This window comes from Chrysemys picta, chromosome 8 (assembly GCF_011386835.1).
Source record: "Chrysemys picta bellii isolate R12L10 chromosome 8, ASM1138683v2, whole genome shotgun sequence".
Taxonomy (NCBI): Eukaryota; Metazoa; Chordata; order Testudines; family Emydidae; genus Chrysemys; species Chrysemys picta.
The window spans coordinates 60,449,352-60,467,103 of record NC_088798.1 but is presented as its reverse complement, the minus strand read 5'-3'; the positions used below and the strand labels follow the sequence as shown (position 1 = coordinate 60,467,103).

At 41.8% G+C, this 17,752-nt stretch overlaps 1 protein-coding gene across 10 annotated transcripts in view; it reads left to right on the top strand.

The window, feature by feature from the left end:
* The window catches only part of RABGAP1L (RAB GTPase activating protein 1 like), a 525,894-nt gene that overhangs the window by 391,353 nt on the left and 116,789 nt on the right, over window positions 1-17,752 (top strand). For all 10 annotated transcript variants that reach the window (XR_010589791.1, XR_010589793.1, XR_010589792.1 and 7 more), the window contains 3 exons: window positions 1,801-1,875; window positions 8,396-8,521; window positions 10,013-10,156. Coding sequence is in view for 6 of the 10 variants with exons in the window: in XM_065554561.1 (XP_065410633.1) it covers window positions 1,801-1,875; window positions 8,396-8,521; window positions 10,013-10,156 (345 nt within the window). In the remaining 4 variants the exon portion in view is untranslated. The remainder of the gene's footprint in view (window positions 1-1,800; window positions 1,876-8,395; window positions 8,522-10,012; window positions 10,157-17,752) is intronic.

The following is a 17,752-nucleotide window of genomic DNA, read 5'->3' as shown; positions in this document are numbered from 1 at the left end:
TTTTGATTAGTCTTGTGTTTATCCTGTACTTTATCTCTATAGCAGATCATTTGTGTACAGAAGGCAAAGCATCACTTACATTGATGGTTTAATGAGAATGTCGTGTGGGTGTGGATTTGTTTTAAAATTACAATACATGTTTTACTTGTTTTGGCGATGCAACAACATAATCAAAGCAACATCTGGGACATTAGTCAGATATTTGGATGACCTGGATGAATAGTGCAATAACAAAACTATTGCTGCGTGTCATTAATTGTACCCTCAGGAATACAGGCAACATGAAACTTCCATGTGAATTATATCACTAGGTTACTCATGCTACCCAAAAAAAGAAGAGGAGGAGTACTTGTGGCACCTTAGAGACTAACAAATTTATTAGAGCATAAGCTTTCGTGGACTACAGCCCACTTCTTCTATATGCATCCGAAGAAGTGGGCTGTAGTCCACGAAAGCTTATGCTCTAATAAATTTGTTAGTCTCTAAGGTGCCACAAGTACTCCTCTTCTTCTTTTTGCGGATACAGACTAACACGGCTGCTACTCTGAAACCTGTCATCATGCTACCCAGTTGCTCATAACATATCTGTAGAGTTTATGGCTGAAAAGCTTGATTCTTCACAGAGAGTGCGAGGGCTAGGCAGGGAGCTGTTTGCAACTCCCTGATTCAGAAATGCCCTGCTGCAGCACAAGTTAGAGCTACACAGGTGCAATGCTAACCTCATGATTGGCATACGATCTCTCAGGAATCTTACACCAGTGGAGAATTAGGTGAAGCAGTTTTTCCTCCAGTTTCAGCTTTTTTTTTTTTTTTTTTTAAAGTAGTCTCTAGCTGTTATGGTTGTGAAGAAACTTTTCAAAACATGAGCTAAAATGCAACTGATGTGATGTCTGCCTGAGCTTTCAGAGAACTTCAAATGAAAGCTCTGAGGTCTGAACAGAACCTTTCATTTCAGTGAGTTCCAGTTCAGATGTCGATATTTTCTTTTCGTGTCTACGGTAACTGTTTCACTGCTTTTCAAAGCATGTAGGAAAGGAGAGTAGGTATCATTATTAAGATCTACAAAATAAAAATATAAGGACATAGATCAAATTGTATTTTAAAGCCTTTTAATTAAAATTCTAAAATGTTGATAGACTTTTAACAATGCCAGGATGGCTTGAAGGGGGTGCAGTTGGTTTCATTTCCTGAAGGGAAGCTTTCAAATCTTTGGAAAACATTGTCTTAAGCCTCATTCCTATGATGTCATCTGAAATCCTCCATGGAATTACAACCTTGTTATCTGCAGTTGAGTATTATTATTCCTTTTCAGTATGCTAATAAGGCAGGGACAGCTGTCTTATAGAGAAAATTTCCATTTCAAATTACCCTTGGTGGTTTTCTTCTTAACACTCTCAGGGCCCAGAATTTTATCATGTAACAGTTTGTTTGGCTTTTTTAAAGGTAACTGTTCTAATTTTCCTCTCTTATCAGTTTTACACTGATGTAACTCTATTGCTTTCAGTGAAATTACTGCTGATCCACACTGGTTTAAATGGGAGGAGAATAAGGCCCAACATTTTCAGCACATTTGAAAATATACAGTGTCAGTAAAGGACAAGCAGCGATCTATAAATGTTTTATTTAATGCACATTAAGCCTACACCAAAGTGGTTACAATTCCATGCACTTCAGTGCCTCTAGCTCCAGAATATCACATGATCTGAATACTGCATTAGTTATACTGCATTTTGCGACAAGAGATACTTGGATTTTAAATATTCAGTAAAGAAATTAAACTTGCCTTTATTTTTTTTCTAGGCATACTCTGTTTATGATGAAGACATTGGCTATTGTCAGGGACAGTCCTTCCTTGCTGCGGTGTTGCTGCTGCATGTGAGTAAATTACAAAGTGAAAGCTCTGACATGATGAAGCTGAAGCAATTTTAAAAATTTAGTACTGTAACTTGGTGAAAATATTCACTTGGTCAAATATTCACCAGTGCTAGTTTTTGTGTCCATTTTTTCCTTCCCTGTGGAATCCTTTTTGCCTGATGCCAAGAGAAAGTACATGTGCTTATATCTCTACAAATATGTGGTTCATCTACAAATAAGAATATGAACTACTCAAATATAAAATTGCAGAGCTAACTGTAGTAGGTAACCTATTACTTAAATCAGCCTCTGTACCAGATGACTGTGGAATAGCTAATGTAACTCCAATTTTTAAAAAAGTCTCCAGAGGCTATCCCAGCAATTACAGACCAGTCAGCCTAACTTCAGTACCAGGCAAATTGGTTGAAACTATAGTAAAGAACAATTTTTTTCAGACACGTAGATGAACACAATATGTTGGGGAAGAGTCAACACAGCTTTTGTAAAGGGAAATCATGCCTTGCCAATCAATTAGAATTCTTTGGTGGTGTCAACAAGCACGTGGACAAGGGTGACCCAGTGGATATAGTATACCTGGACTTTCAGAAAGCCTTTCAGAAGATCCCTCCCTAAAGGATATGAAGCAAAGTAAGGGGATAAGAGGGAAGGCCCTCTCATGGCTCATTAACTGGTTAAAAATAGGAAACAATGGCTAGGAATAAATGGTCATTTTTCACAATGGAAAGCAGTAAATAGCAAGGTCCCCTAGGGATCTATACTGGGACCAGTGCTGTTCAACATATTCATAACTGGGACCCTACCAAATTCACGATTCATTTTGGTTAATTTCACAGTCATAGGATTTTAAAAATCGTAAATTTAATGATTTCAGATATTTAAATCTGAAATTTCACGGTGTTGGAACTCTAGGGGTCCTGATCCAAAAAGGAGTTGTGTGGGGCGGGGGGGGGTCACAAGATTATTGTAGGGGGGTTTGCAGTACTGTTACCCTTACTTCTGCGCTGTTGCTGGCAGCAGTGCAGCTGTCAGAGCTGGGCAGGCAGAGAGTGGCAGCTGTTGGCTGGGAGCCCAGCTCTGAAGGCAGAGCCGCTGCCAGCAGCAGCGCAGAAGTAAGGATGGCATGGTATAGTATTGTCACCTTTACTTCTGCGCTGCTGCCTTCAGAGCTGGGTCCTTGGTCTGCAGCCGTCACACTCTGGTCACCCAGCTCTGAAGGCAGCAGCGCAGAAGTAAGGGTGGCATGGTATGGTATTGCCATCCTTACTTCTGCACAGCTGCTGGTGGGGTGCTGCCCTCAGAGCTGGGCGCCCAGCCAACAGCCAATGCTCTCCAGCTGCCCAGCTCTGAAGGCAGCGCAGAAGTAAGGGTGGCAATACTGCAACTTCCCTAAAATAACCTTGTGACCCCCCCCCCCTCCCCCGCAACTCCCTTTTGGGTCAGGACCCCAATTTGAGGAATGCTGGTCTCACCTGTGAAATCTGTATAGTATAGAATAAAAGCACACAAAAGACCAGATTTCATGGAGAGAGACCAGATTTCACAGTCCGTTATGCTTTTTTCATGGCAGTGAATTTGGTAGGGCCCTATTCATAAATGATCTGGAAAGAGGGGTGAAAAGTGAGGTGGCAAAGTTTGCAGACAATACTAAATTACTCAAGATCATTAAGTCCAAAGCTGACAGTGAAGAGTTACAAAGGGTACATGGGTACGTCACAGGATCCCACTAAGCTGGGTGTCTAGGCAACAAAATAGCAGATGAAATTCAATGTTAATAAATGAACAATAATGTTCATTGCCAAACATAATCCCAACTATACATACAAAATGATGGGGGTCTACATTAGCTGTTACCAGTCAAGAATGATCTTGGCTAGTTCTCTGAAAACGTCTGCTCAATGTGCAGCGGCAGTTAATAAAGCTAACATGATGTTAGAAACTATTAGGAAATGGATAGACAATAAAACAGAAGATGATATAATACCACTATATAAATCCATGGTACCTCCACACTTGAATACTTTGTGCAGTTCAGGTCATCCAATCTCAAAAAAGATATATTAGAATTGGAAAAGGTGCAGAGAAGGGCAACAAAAATGATTAGGGGTATGGAACAGCTTCCATATGAGGACAGATTAAAAAGATTGGGACTGTTCAATTTAGGAGAGAGACAATTAACAGAGGGGCTATGATAGAGGTGTATAAAATCATGAATGGAAAGTGAATAAGGAAATGGTATTTATCCCTTCACACAATACAAACTGGGGTCATCCAATGAAATTAATAGGCAGCAGGTTTAAAACAAACAGAAGCTGGGACTGGATGACAGGGGATTGAACACAGGATAATTGCCCTGTTCTGTTCATTTCCCTCTGAAGATTCTGGCACCAGCCACTGTCAGAAGACAAGATACTGAGCTAGATAGGTGGACCATTGGTCTGACCCATTATAGCCATTCTTATGTTCTTAAGAAACCATTAGGTCAGGAATAATTAAGTTTTGTTATAATCGAAGCTATTATATATTTTGTAGTGGTCAGTTTTTATTTGACGGTAAAGAATACTTTTTTGAATACTTTGTTTGCCAAATCCTGAAGTTTTTAATGGATTTTCATTTCATTTTTAACCTAGTCCTTACCAGGCAAACTCTTATTGAAGTTAGTGGGAACTTGTCCGAGGGTGGGATTCTCACCCAAATGGAGCATAAGTGCCATTGACTTTCAAGAGGTCTTGTGCTTCCAAGTCACTTTTAAATCTCCACATGAGCAAAAACTAAATAAAGGATTTGACCCATTCATTGAAAGACATGCTTGATTGTTAATTTGTATTGTCATCTTTAATTTCCAAGATACTAGAACAGTTGAAAAATATTAGATATTTACGAGCTGCTAAACAAATTTATTGATACATCTATGGAGTTAAGAAATGGGATATTGTGAAGAGCATTTTAAAAAAACAGTTATGCAGGCTATTGCTTGTTTTCAGTGCCAGGCTTTTTTTGGTAACATCACATTAATCACTCTCAGAATTTATTTCCATTTAGAGTACGGTTCTTTAGAAGACCCCTAAAAATTTATCCCTCACACGGACAGCCCAAGAGGAAATAAGTTACTAAGTAAGATGTCTAAAAGAAAAATTCAGACTGTTTCAGGCATAAGTATTATCTTCTTAAAAGGCAACTATGACGTCTTGAAGATCTAAGCAGCTGATACCCAATAAGAGCATTGTGGAGAGAGGATAGTCTTTTTATAGACACAATTGAAACTAGAATGACATTATCACCCTCCCCCCACACCTCACTCCCATATATTCCAAAATCAAACATTCCATCAGATATTTTACATAGCATTTCTTACCCAACAGTAGACTTTTTTTTTTTTAAGTTTGGTTCAGATAAGAAAAGCTATTTGTAGAGACACAAGTGTTCAAAAAATGAATAAGCTGCCAAATTCCAAATATGATGAATTTTCATTTGGCTCCCCTTATCTCCAAATGTGTGATGTTACATTGGCATTACTATGTAGAATTACCTTTGAGTGTTTTTAGAGTTTGTGATTAAATTTGAAAGGTATTTCTAGGGACCACCAAATGGCAATTACACCCATTTTAATACGCCTATATAATACATACATTCCTAATAAGAAATGAAACTGAAATGATCAGAGAAGGGGAGGAAGCAAATTCTCTCTGATGTAGCTTAGGAGCTCCGGTGGGGGAGAGGTAGATGATTGCATCCTTCAAGCCCCTAGCTCCCCCAGATTGTCCATTCCCAGCCAGTCCATTGTCCTGAATGCTTACTGAGTCTGTTCTGAACCTCTCTAAGCCTTGTTAATCTCTACATGGTCCCATTGTCCCCAGGCCTTTTGTATTCTTCTGGGATAGGGGGTGCTTTTTCCTCCCTCTGCAGTTGTCGTCTAGGGGTGGATTGGTAGCCTGAACCTCCATCTTGGGTCTTCATAGTTCTTCTGGAGAAATCCCCACCAAAATATGAGCAGAGATTTCCCAATCACAGGGAACCATTTGTCTCCAGCTGTCGTGATTTTACCACAGAACTCGCATTATTTTGTGTGCTTCTTGAAGCCCAGCTCTTCCATTCATGTGACTATGTTAGAATCTTAGTTCTCATTATTAACAAATTGGTAAGTTTTTAGCAATCATGGTTGGAAAAGGAGCTCAAAAAACAAAGCAAATTAAAAGAAACCAACATTTATTTTTTAAAATTTCATTGGCTTAATAATAACAACATAAATTTGGGGCATTGATTCATGATTTTGGACTCTTGGGATTGGTAATACTGGGGAAATCCCTATCCCCTAAGAGTGAAGTCTCCATGGCCTCTCCCTGTAAAAGACTTGGCCTCACAACAAACTCCCAATCCCTCCCTACTCCTTGTAGGTATGTCTTCATCGCAAAAGAAGGTCTATTCTTAACTTGGGTTAAAATACCAGTGAATACACAGCAATTTGGCATTTAACCTGGGTTTGCAGCTTGAGTTCAACCCCAGGTTCCCTTAGAGGTTTAAACTTCACCTGCTAACCCAAGTTAAAACCTGAGGTACTATGTTTTCCGTGCTATTTTAACCTGAGTTAAGAACACACTTTTTTTTTTTTTTTTTTTTTTTTGCAGTGCCAACACACCATATGTGTTGGATGGGGATGAATGTGTGTGTGCATGCATGTGTCTGGGTGAACATGCACATGTGTGTGAACATAATTTCCTTGTTAGTATATGAACAAGTAAAAGAAGTTTACATTTATGTTTTAGAAAGAACAGACCCAAGTCCCCAAACTCTTCATGCAGGATAAAGCTATTAATTTCTCTTTTTAACTTGGTCTCCAGCCTTTAACTGTCCTCCATAGGGGTTCATCTTGTCAGATAAAATTGTGGCAAGAGATCTAAGATCTCATAACAGCTTATTATGTCTGATCTTAGTCTGCACAGACACTTGGCAGCTGGGCTGGCAGTTCTTGAGGTTCAACAGCTACTTTCATGTAAACTGGCTAAAAAGAAAGCACCAGTTTTGGCCTAGGGGCAAGGCGTGATCTTAGTCTGGGCACTAAAAAGTGAAATCTTAGAAGTCAATAAAAAGGGACTGAAATTCTCTTTGAAGAAAACTATTCAGCTTTTATCCACTGCTGACATTTGTCTAGAGAGAGATTCTGCGTGCAAGCAGAAATAGTAAAAGGTCAAGAGTTGTCACTCAGATATTCAGAAGTAGTTTCTGTTCATTGGCACTTATGTGGTATTTGCAGAAGTAAGACATTCTTGTGATTAAAGTCCTGATTTGTGTCTGCAATAGCTTCCGCTCACACATACCCTGTTACGGTATCCCCTGAAGTCAGGGATACTGTCAAGGGAGGCTATGATGACACAAGACTTCCCACAACCTCCCCTCCCATTAGGGCATGCAGCCAGGCAGCACAGCTCCAAAAGTGAGGTTGACTGATTTAGTGCAGCCCCTAAGTGGATCTTGAGTAGAGCCCCAGCAGGGATTAAAGCGTTCAGTATCATTTGGATGAGGAGGTATGGACATGGTGTAGCAGGGCTTCTGAGGGAGTCATGCTGCTGGGAGAGGTCTCAGAATGATCACATGTTTGGAGGGCCAAGCTCATTGTTGCATCCTCAGTCATGGAAAACCTGACCCGGGCCGACTGCTTAATGCACCTGGAAGTTGGCTGTAATTTTCCCTTTCTGCATTTTTTCCCATGAGGGCCTGATATAGCCTAGAATTTTTGAGAAGTGTTTGTCTAATGTCCAGTTTGACAGAGACTGTTTTGGTGACAATTTGTTTTTTACCGTGGTTTTCTAGATGAGAATTATGTACCAGCTAAGCTAAATATTCTCATTTACCTTTGTAGTGGCAATGCTAAATGGCAGTTGTGCATTTACAGCCCCAAGCATTGAATTGAGACTATAATACTATTTACACTGTGTTTGAATAAGGTTCTGAAGAAAGATCCTAACACTGTTTCAAATCAGTATAGACAAGGCCCAACTAATGTTTTCCTCAAGGAGAATAAATTATTCCCCTAAGATTTTTTGGTAGCTAATAGAACTGTGTGAATAACTCTTTTTTTCTGACAGGTTTCAGAGTAGCAGCCATGTTAGTCGGGATCAGCAAAAACTAAGGTGTCACAAGTACACCTGTTCTTTTTTTCTGGTTTGCTGGCAGTTCAAATATTTTTTTAAAATTTGTTTCAGGTTGACTCAAAACCAAACTTTTTCAAAAATTGTGATGAATTGAAAAGAGGAAAAGTATGAGTTTCAGATCAAACAAAACATTTATTTTGACCTAAAATAAAACATTTGGTTTTTATTTCAAGCTTTTTAATGTTTTAAAAAATAAAATTTCAGAAAATTTCAAAATTAAAGGTAATTTTGAATTTTAAAAAATTGAAACATTTATATTTTTTTCAGACTCTCTTACAATCCCTTGGGCAAAGGGAATTTTAAAATTTTACAGCTATGATATTTCAAATCTCTGCATTGTCATTCAAAGACTCTTTGTGTATTTCTCCTTGCAGATGCCAGAGGAGCAGGCCTTTTGTGTGCTGGTGAAGATCATGTATGACTATGGCTTGCGAGACCTCTACAAAAATAACTTTGAAGATCTTCACTGCAAATTTTACCAACTAGAGAAACTAATGCAGGTAGGACCAGGATCAAGAACTCTTGTCCTTTCATACGTGGTAATGTTGGGTGGGGAAGAGGTAAACTCTTCTCTTACAGCTTTAGAAAAATACAACTTTCTCCTTTCAGAAGTGTATTGGACCAAATTCTTGAATCCTAAGAGCCCCAAAGTGAGGGACATTTAAGATCTGAAGCCAAACATTGTGGGTTGGGTCTGTGTCTGTTTTCTTTTGGCTTCCATATTCTTACTCTTGCAAACTTTTTTGATTCAAAGAGAAGATATTTATGGCTTTCTCTCCCCTTCTCTTTTTATTTGTTAAATTGATGCGACTACAGTAGAACTTCTGAGTTCTAACAGAATATGAGAATATTTTGGTATAGGATTGTCTTGGTTTGCATGACTTGCATTATGAGTTATGATATTATACAAGTTGGGACAATTCTATGAATATGAAAAATAAATCCACCACAGATAATTTTGCAAGCCATGGGTCATCTTATTGTGACTCGATATGTGTTTAGTTTTTCCTCACATTTTAATTTTTTGTATTAAAAACAATTTAACTCTGAAATATTACAAGTTTTATACGCTGTTGTCCTGACTAATAAGCCATTATTAACAGTCCATTAAGATTTGACCTCTGGTGCAGTTACAATAATGGAAGCTTGCTGTTGGATTCAGTTAACCAGAGTAAAAATACAACTGTTCTGCAAACTTCCCTTTCTGAGATTTAAAAACTAAAATACAATCTTGGGCACACAACCCCTTTGAACTCACTTTCCAGGATGACAATTTGTGTATGTTTATAATGTACTGATACTTTTCAGATAAAGTGTTGCTACATTTTAAAAAATACATTAATTTGTTCTCAGTATGTTTTTTTCAATATTTGTACCAAACAGCTACAATGAACTTTATCGAGTAAATGCATTTTTAATGACCAATGTATATAATCTACAATTGACATTACTACATACCTGGTAGTTGGTGTATACTGCATTCCTGGCCTGTGGAACTTGCCTTGTTGTCTGATTGTTAATGTTTTTTATCTTTCATGATCTCTGAGGCTGATTTAAACTTCCTGCTCCAATGTCCATAATTTCATTGTTTTCCCAGAATAAACCATTTATAACAAAAGCATTAACGATTTTTTAAAATAGATAGATACACACATGTTATACATGCACAACTACTCTATCTTTCCATATTTAATGTCCTATAATTTCTCTCTCTAATCCCATAGTATATTATTGATTTGATTTTGCTTTTAATAGCTAGCATGATAGAATCTGTGGTGGGTAACACAGAGAAGCTGCCAAAAAATGAGGGTGAAATCCTGTCCCCACTGAAGTCTGTGGCAAAATGCACATTGGCTTTAATGGAGCCAGGATTTCACTTTCCTCTTTTCTCAAGCCTCCAATAACCTTGCTGGCAGTGTGTTTCTGAAGCTGGAGGATCCTTGGGTGACATTTAAACATTCCCCCCCCCCTCTTTTTTTTTCTTACTCTAGGAGCAGCTACCTGATTTATATAGCCATTTCTCAGACTTGAACCTGGAAGCTCATATGTATGCATCCCAGTGGTTTCTCACCCTCTTTACTGCCAAGTTCCCACTCTGCATGGTCTTCCACATCATTGATTTACTACTCTGTGAGGTAAAATGACACCGTCCTTGAATCAGAAAAAATGCTTTTTGTCCAAAAAATGTTGTTAATTTTCCTTTTTTACCTCATTTTGTTGGAAGATTTAGTCATTTGTTGCTCAGTTTCTGTCAGATTAATTTCTAAATGAATGCTGAATGTGTTAAGCTGAAGACGCTAGCAAGGCACCTTGCTCTTTATAAAAGTAGTTTTGCACTAGCTGCAAGTGATTAATTTTTTCAGGATGGACTTTTAAATAAGTGTAAGTTCAGTTAGCCATTTAATTTTTAAAATGGATAGTTCATCCAAGTTTAATAAATCTGGCTTCTGGCAACCAACCAGTTGCTCAGATAAGACTGCTGTGGTAGAACTTTACATTGTTTCCCCAGATCAGAACATCCAAAGACAGTGTGAATATTACATGTTGTTTCTGATAGCCTGGTATTTCACAGATAGTGGAGAATTACCAGACAGTTCTGGTACATTAAACTCTTAGGTCTGACAGTTAGAAAATAATCAAGCACTGCCTTACTCCAGAGAACAGAGTTGCAGTTTCTTGGGGCATGTATACACTATAAACTTAAGTGAATCTACGTTAGATCAACTTACAGCCACTGCAGTAATTATTGCGGTGGTTCATGTCCACACTGCTCTGTTATGGTATGCATCCTCACCAGGTGCGCTTCCACCGACTTAAGAAGGGCAGTGTGCGGGGCTGACAGCAAGGGTACTTGGCACCGCACGCATCTCCCCACTGGTAGTCCACTACTCACCAGGAGCTTGGCAGCCCCTCCCCACCGGGAACAAGGTAGACTTCTCAGCTCCCCGCTGGGAATGGGGCAGTCGCACCAGGCTTCTCAGCTCCCCTCCAGGAGCCTGGCTGCCCCACCAGGCTCTTGGTTCACTGCTGGGAGCATGGCAGCAAACCAGACTCCAGGCGCTGAGCTCCCAGCCAAGTGCCGCTGGTGCAGCTGTGCTCCCAGTGGGGAGCGGAGAGCTGAGAACCTGGGGGTCGGAGGTCGGGGGGCAGCCGAGGTCCCGGTGGGGAGGTCCATGCCTGGTGTCCAGTCAGTGGGAGCTGAGAAGCCTGGTGTGGCTCCCCCATTCCTGGTGGTGAGTAGAGAGCCTGGGGAGCAGCCGGGCTCCTGGTGGGGAGATCTGCGCCCGGAGTCTGGCCAGCTCCTGTGCTCCCAGTGAGGAGTGGGGAGCCTGGGTGGCAGTTTGGCTGGGAGCAGAGAGCCTGGGTGGCACATTGGGTTGGAGCAGAGACCGGGCAGCAGCCTGGCTGGGGAGCCGGCTTTTTTGTCAATTTCACGGCTTCAGCAGAGGTGGGTAAAGAATATTTTATTTACTTTTCATCATCACAGTGTGTTTCGGTTTGGGCTCAAACCATTTAGTCTTCTTTCTCTAACAATTTCTTAGTTGTGTTAGTAAAACAAACAGAGGAGAAGAGAACATCAGTGCCACCCATTTCACTTGCATGCATCCTATTCCTTACAGAGTAAATCATACACTGAGTTCAGCATTTTGATCTCTTTGGAATTATTTAGCAAGTTTATTTTCAAAACAGAATTGTGTCTGCAAGTGCGATCAGACTCTGTCAATCTAATGTATCCCTATGCTCTGTTTCTTGAAGAGAAAGTCATGTCTGGTCACTCCAGTCTCTTTCAGCCACAGTCATTGTAAGAAACAGTGCAGACAAGAATCCACAGCTTATCACAGCAGTGATTGCCCGTCTGACAGTAGAACCACACTTCACCCTTTATTGTATTAACCCCGATAAGAAAGTACAAATGCTGAAGAAAATGTAGATTTTTTTTTTTTAATTCAACTCTAGAAACATTGAAATACAGATGTCATATCTGGTAGCCTCTGTCTCATCTTGTTTGGTGAAAACACACAGGAAAAAAAGATGAAAACCTATTTTTCCTTTTGGGAGTATAAGTAAAGCTGTGTAAGAGGAAAAACTGGAATCTGCTAGAAAAAGTAAACCTAGCATTTGAGGGAGGAAAACCCTTTAACATTAAAGGGGCCTAATTTATGATGGCTAAACAATAACCAGAAATATTAAAGACATGAAGGGCTAGTGGGAAGTCGTGTGGACATCTCAAGCACCAGTAGGAAAATGTCTAAGGATATGTCTACGCTACGAAATTAGGTCGATTTTATAGAAGTCAATTTTTAGAAATCGATTTTATACAGTTGATTGTGTATGTCCCCACTAAGTGCATTAAGTTGGTGGAGTGCTTCCTCACTACCATGGCTAGCATCGACTCACGGAGTGGTGCACTGTCCCACAGTCTCCGCCGCCCATTGGAATTCTGGGTTAAGCTCCCAATGCCTGGCGGGGCAAAAACATTGTCGCGGGTGGTTTTGGGTACATGTTGTCAGTCTCCCCTCCCTCCCTCTTTTCCTCCCTCCGTGAAAGCAACTGCAGACAATCATTTTGTGCCTTTTTTCCTGGGTTACCCGTGCAGACGCCATAGCACGGCAAGCATGGAGCCCGCTCAGCTCACTGCTGCTGTTGCAAGCATTGTAAACACCTCACGCATTATACTGCAGTATGTGCAGAACCTGGCTAAGAGATTGCAGCAAGAGGACGATTGTGAGGAGGACATGGACATAGACATTCCTGAAAGCATGGGATGTGGCAATTGGGACATCATGGCGGCAGTGGGACTGGTTGATAGAGTGGAACGTTAATTCTGGGCCCGGCAAACAAGCACAAACTGGTGGGACTGCATACTGTTGCAGGTATGGGATGATTCCCAGTGGCTGCGAAATTTTCGAATGCGTAAGGCCACTTTCCTGGAACTCTGTGAGTTGCTTTCCCCCACCCTGAAGTGCAGGAATACCAAGATGAGAGCTGCCCTGACAGTTGAGAAGTGAGTGACGATAGCCATGTGAAAGCTTGCAATGCCTGACAGCTGGGAATCAATTTGGAGTGGCCAAATCTACTGTGGGGACTGCTGTGAATCAAGTAGCCAATGCAATCACTGAGCTGCTGCTATCAAATGGGGAAATGTGCAGGTCATAGTGGATGGCTTTGCTGCAATGGGTTTCCCTAACTGTAGTAAGGCGATAGACGGAATGCACATCCCTATCTTGGGACCGGACCACCTTGGCAGCCAGTACTTAAACTGCATAAGGTACTTCTCAATGGTGATGCAAGCACTGGTGGATCACAAGGGACATTTCACCGACATCAACGTGGGATGGCCAAGAAAGGTGCATGACGCTCTCATCTTTAGGAATGCCGGGCTGTTCGAGCAACTGCAAGAAGGGACTTATTTCCCAGATCAGAAAATTACTGTTGGGGATGTTGAAATGCCAATAGTTATCCTTGGGGACCCAGCCAACCCATTGCTCCCCTGGCTCATGAAGCCAGATACAGGCAGCCTGGACAGTAGTAAGGAGCAGTTCAACTGTAGGCTGAGCAAGTGCAGAATGGTGGTAGAATGTGCCTTTGGACGTTTAAAAGCTCGCTGACGCTGTTTGCTGACTAGGTTAGACCTCAGCGCAACCAATATTCCCATTGTTATTACTGCATGCTGTGGGCTCCATAATATCTGTGAGAGTAAGGGGGAGACGTTTATGGTGGGGTGGGAGGTTGAGGCAAATCGCCTGGCTGCCAGTTTTGAACAGCCAGACACCAGGGCGATTAGAAGAGCAAAGGTAGGTGCACTGCGCATCAGAGAGGCTTTGAAAACCAGTTTCATGACTGGCCAGGCTACGGTGTCACAGTTGTGTGTTTCTCCTTGATGCAAGCCCACCCCCTGTAAGCCAACCACCCCCCCCCCCTTCGATCACAGCTGGCAAAGGAAATAAAGTCACTATTGTTTTGAAACCATGCATTCTTTCTTTATTAATTAAAAGAAAAAAGGAGATAACTGATAAGGTTGGGGTAGGGTGGGGTGGGGAAGGAGGGAAGGACAAGGCTACATTGCTTATTGTAGCCACACTACAAATCAAAACTGTTTGAATGACAAGCCTTCTGTTGCTTGGGCCATCCTCTGGAGTGGAGTGGCTGGGTGCCCGGAGCCTCCCCCGTGTTCTTGGGCATCTGGGTGAGGAGGATATGGAACTTAGGGAGGAGGGAAGGCGGTTGTACAGTGGATGCAGCGGCGGTCTGTGCTCTTGTTGGCTTTTCTGCAGCTCCACCAGACACCTGAGCATGTCCGTTTGCTCCCCCATTAGCCTCAGCATTGCATCCTGCCTCTTCTCATCGTGCTCACTTAATGCTTTCCTAGACACTGCCACTGAATGCCTCCATGCATTCAGCTGTGCCCTATCAGTGCGGGAGGACTGCATGAGCTCAGAAAACGTCATCACAAGTGTGTTTTTTTCGCCTTCTAATCTGCGATAACCTCAGGGATGGAGATGATAGGGGGAGCATAGAAACATTTGCATCTGCGGGGGGATAAAAAGGGAGAGTAAAATTTAAGATGATACATTTCTGAGAACAAAAGGGAGACTCTCTTTCACAGTGAATCAAGCAATCTGCAGCAGACAGCACATGTGCTTTAGGTACAAGGTCGCATTTTGCCTTTTATATTGAGTGCCTGCCAGAATGGTGACACATCACACACGGCGGGAGAACAGAATTCGGTTTCCTGGCAGCTATGGTAAGCCAAAGGGTATGCGGGTTTGGCTTCTAACGCCTTCATAACATGTGGGAGTGTTTTCAAACTTCAGCGCCCTTTTTTCCCATAGCAAGCAATGCCGGTTGGGTTTACCATTTAAAAGGAGGGGCTGCGGTTTTTGGGTGGATGTGAGGCACACACCTACCCCCACACCTCCACGTGGCTATTTGGGATGATCCCTTCACCCCTCCCCCTGCCGGGTGGCTATTCACAGGGATGATCCCTTTTAGCCACGCAAAAATAGCTCAGTATGAATGGGGTCCTTTTACTGTTCCCTTACAAAAATTCCCCTATTTCAACTAGGTGACCATGAATGATATCACTCTCCTGAGGCTAACACAGAAAGATCTAGACCGAATGTTGCTTGAATGCAACCAAAACCCAGGACCATTCGCTGCCATGCTTTGTGCTGCAGTAATTCCAGACTACTTGCTACTGGCTTGGTGTGGTAAAGTGTCTTACCATGGAGGATGAAATAAGGCAGCCCTCCCCAGAAACCTTCTGCAAAGGCTTTCAGAGTACCTCCAGGAGAGCTTCATGGAGGTGTCCCTGGAGGATTCCTGTTCCATCCCCAGACACGTTAACAGACTTTTCCAGTAATTGTACTGGCCATGAATGCATCCCAAGTCTTCAAGGCCAATCAAACATTAAACACTATTGCTTTTAAACCCTGTACTGTAGTTACAAATGTGCACTCACCAGAGTTTCCTTATCCACCTTCAGGGTCGGGGGTACCTGCCTTGGGAGGTATTGGCTCCAGGGTGATGAAAAGGTCCTGGTTGCCGGGGAGAACGGATTCAACGCTTGCCTGCTGTGCATTCTCCTCTTCTTCCTCCTCCACAAAATCCTCCTCCATGTTGCGTGAGACTCCCCCCTTGCAGGTGTCCACGGACAGTGGTGGGGTAGTGGTAGGCCCCCCCCCCTCCCAGAATGCCATGCAGCTGATCATAGAAGCAGCATGTTTGGGGCTCTGACCCAGAGGGACCGTTTGCCTCCTTTGTATTTTGGTAGGCTTTCCTGAGCTCCTTGACTTTCACGTGGCACTGCTGTGTGTCCCTGTTGTAGCCTCTGTCCATCATGCCCTGTGCGATTTTGGCATATATATTAGCATTTCTTCTTTTTGATCCGAGTTCTGCCTGCACAGATTCTTCTCCCCAAACAGCAATCAGATCCAGTGTCTCCCATTCGCTCCATGCTGGAGCTTGTTTGCGATTCTGGGGGGACTGCATGGTCACCTGTGCTGCTGAGCTCGCCACGCTGACCAAACAGGAAATGTTTCAGAGTAGCAGCCGTGTTAGTCTGTATCCGCAAAAAGAAGAACAGGAGTACTTGTGGCACCTTAGAGACTAACAAATTTATTAGAGCTCTAATAAATTTGTTAGTCTCTAAGGTGCCACAAACAGGAAATGAAATTCAAAAGTTTCTGGGGCTTTTCCTGTGTACCTGGCTAGTGCATCGGAGTTGAAAGTGCTGTCCAGAGCGGTCACATTGGAGCACTCTGAGATAGCTTCCGGAGACCAATAACGTCGGTTTGGTCCGCACTACCCCACATTCAACCCAGCAAGGTCGATTTTAGCATTACTCCCCTTGCCGGGGAGGAGTATAGAAGTCAATTTTAAGAGCCCTTTAGATTGACGGAACGGGGTTGCTTGTGTAGACGCATTCATTATAAAATCGACCTAACGTGGCTAAATTCGACCTAACCCTGTAGTGTAGACCAGGGCTCAGACAGAAAACCAAGCAACAGTACAGAGCAGCCAGAAAATAACTCTGACTTCCAGAAAGAATCCAGTCCTAAAATACTTGGGCTCCTGAGAATTTGTCGGGGGAGATAATGGTCAAAAATAGTATTAGGGTTGGCCTGTGGTTAAATCAAAAATGTGTCTGGCCCTCAACAGAGAAGGAAAATAAAACCTAAGGGCATATGGAGCTTGGAAAAAAAGACAAGAAATAGGTCTTTAATTTAGGATTCCAGTCATATTGTAAAGTTATGTCTCCAAGCAGCCTCCAAGAAGAGCTATGCAGCATAGCATTGTCTGCATTAAATAGCTCTTTCCTTTATTTCTCAGCATATCTGTAATTCCAGCAACTGGAAGGAAAAAAATAGGTGCAGCAGTTAACAATGGAAAATGTCCATCTAAAAAAAAACCTTTGAAGTGAGCTGTGTTGTGGCTTTTTTATGGGTTTCCAGCCTTTTCATTAACTTGTCTTTGTCATAAATACAGATGAATTTTGAATAGCTTTTAACTTCCTTCCTGGCTGTGCTTTCTCTGTGTCTCTATCCTGCCTGTAGTTGACAAAATATTTACATCCGAAGTAACTCTTTCATGCAGGAAAAAATGTCTGAAGAAAGAAAAATGGGTAACAAAATGCTGATAGATGGTCAGAGCTAGTCATTGGCAATGAGATTCTCTGGTCCCCATGAAAATGATGCTAATTATGGTGCTAATTGATTAACACTTTGTGCCAGACAGGGATAATTTCAGATGGGGTTTATCAATTTTGATTTTATCTGTGCTGGGAGAGGGAAGAACATTGATAATTCAAAGGGGTATTTTAAATTCTCATTACAGAAAGGAAAAGCATTTTTTGGTGACTGCAGCATCTTATAACGAGCAAGTATGCTGCTTTCCACTGAAAATCTCATGGAAGAGGTCACTAATGGACCTTAATATGTGGGGAAAATAAAAATTTTGGGGGATGGAGGATAGGAAAGAGGAGAAATTAAATGGCAAACCAGTAATATAGTGATATATCCTGAACAGCAGTTCATTATTATTTTTTTTAGCATTATAGTGGTGTTTGTGCCTCTACAGCAAAGGTCTTTTAATCTTTTCCTTATACATATAGCTTGATGATAATATCTTCCTTGTTAAAATTCATAGCAGTCTGGAACTTGCCATGCAAGGTCACAGTGAATGCTGGGAGAATATCAAATAGTTAGGTTTGAATGTGCGTTCAAAGGCTC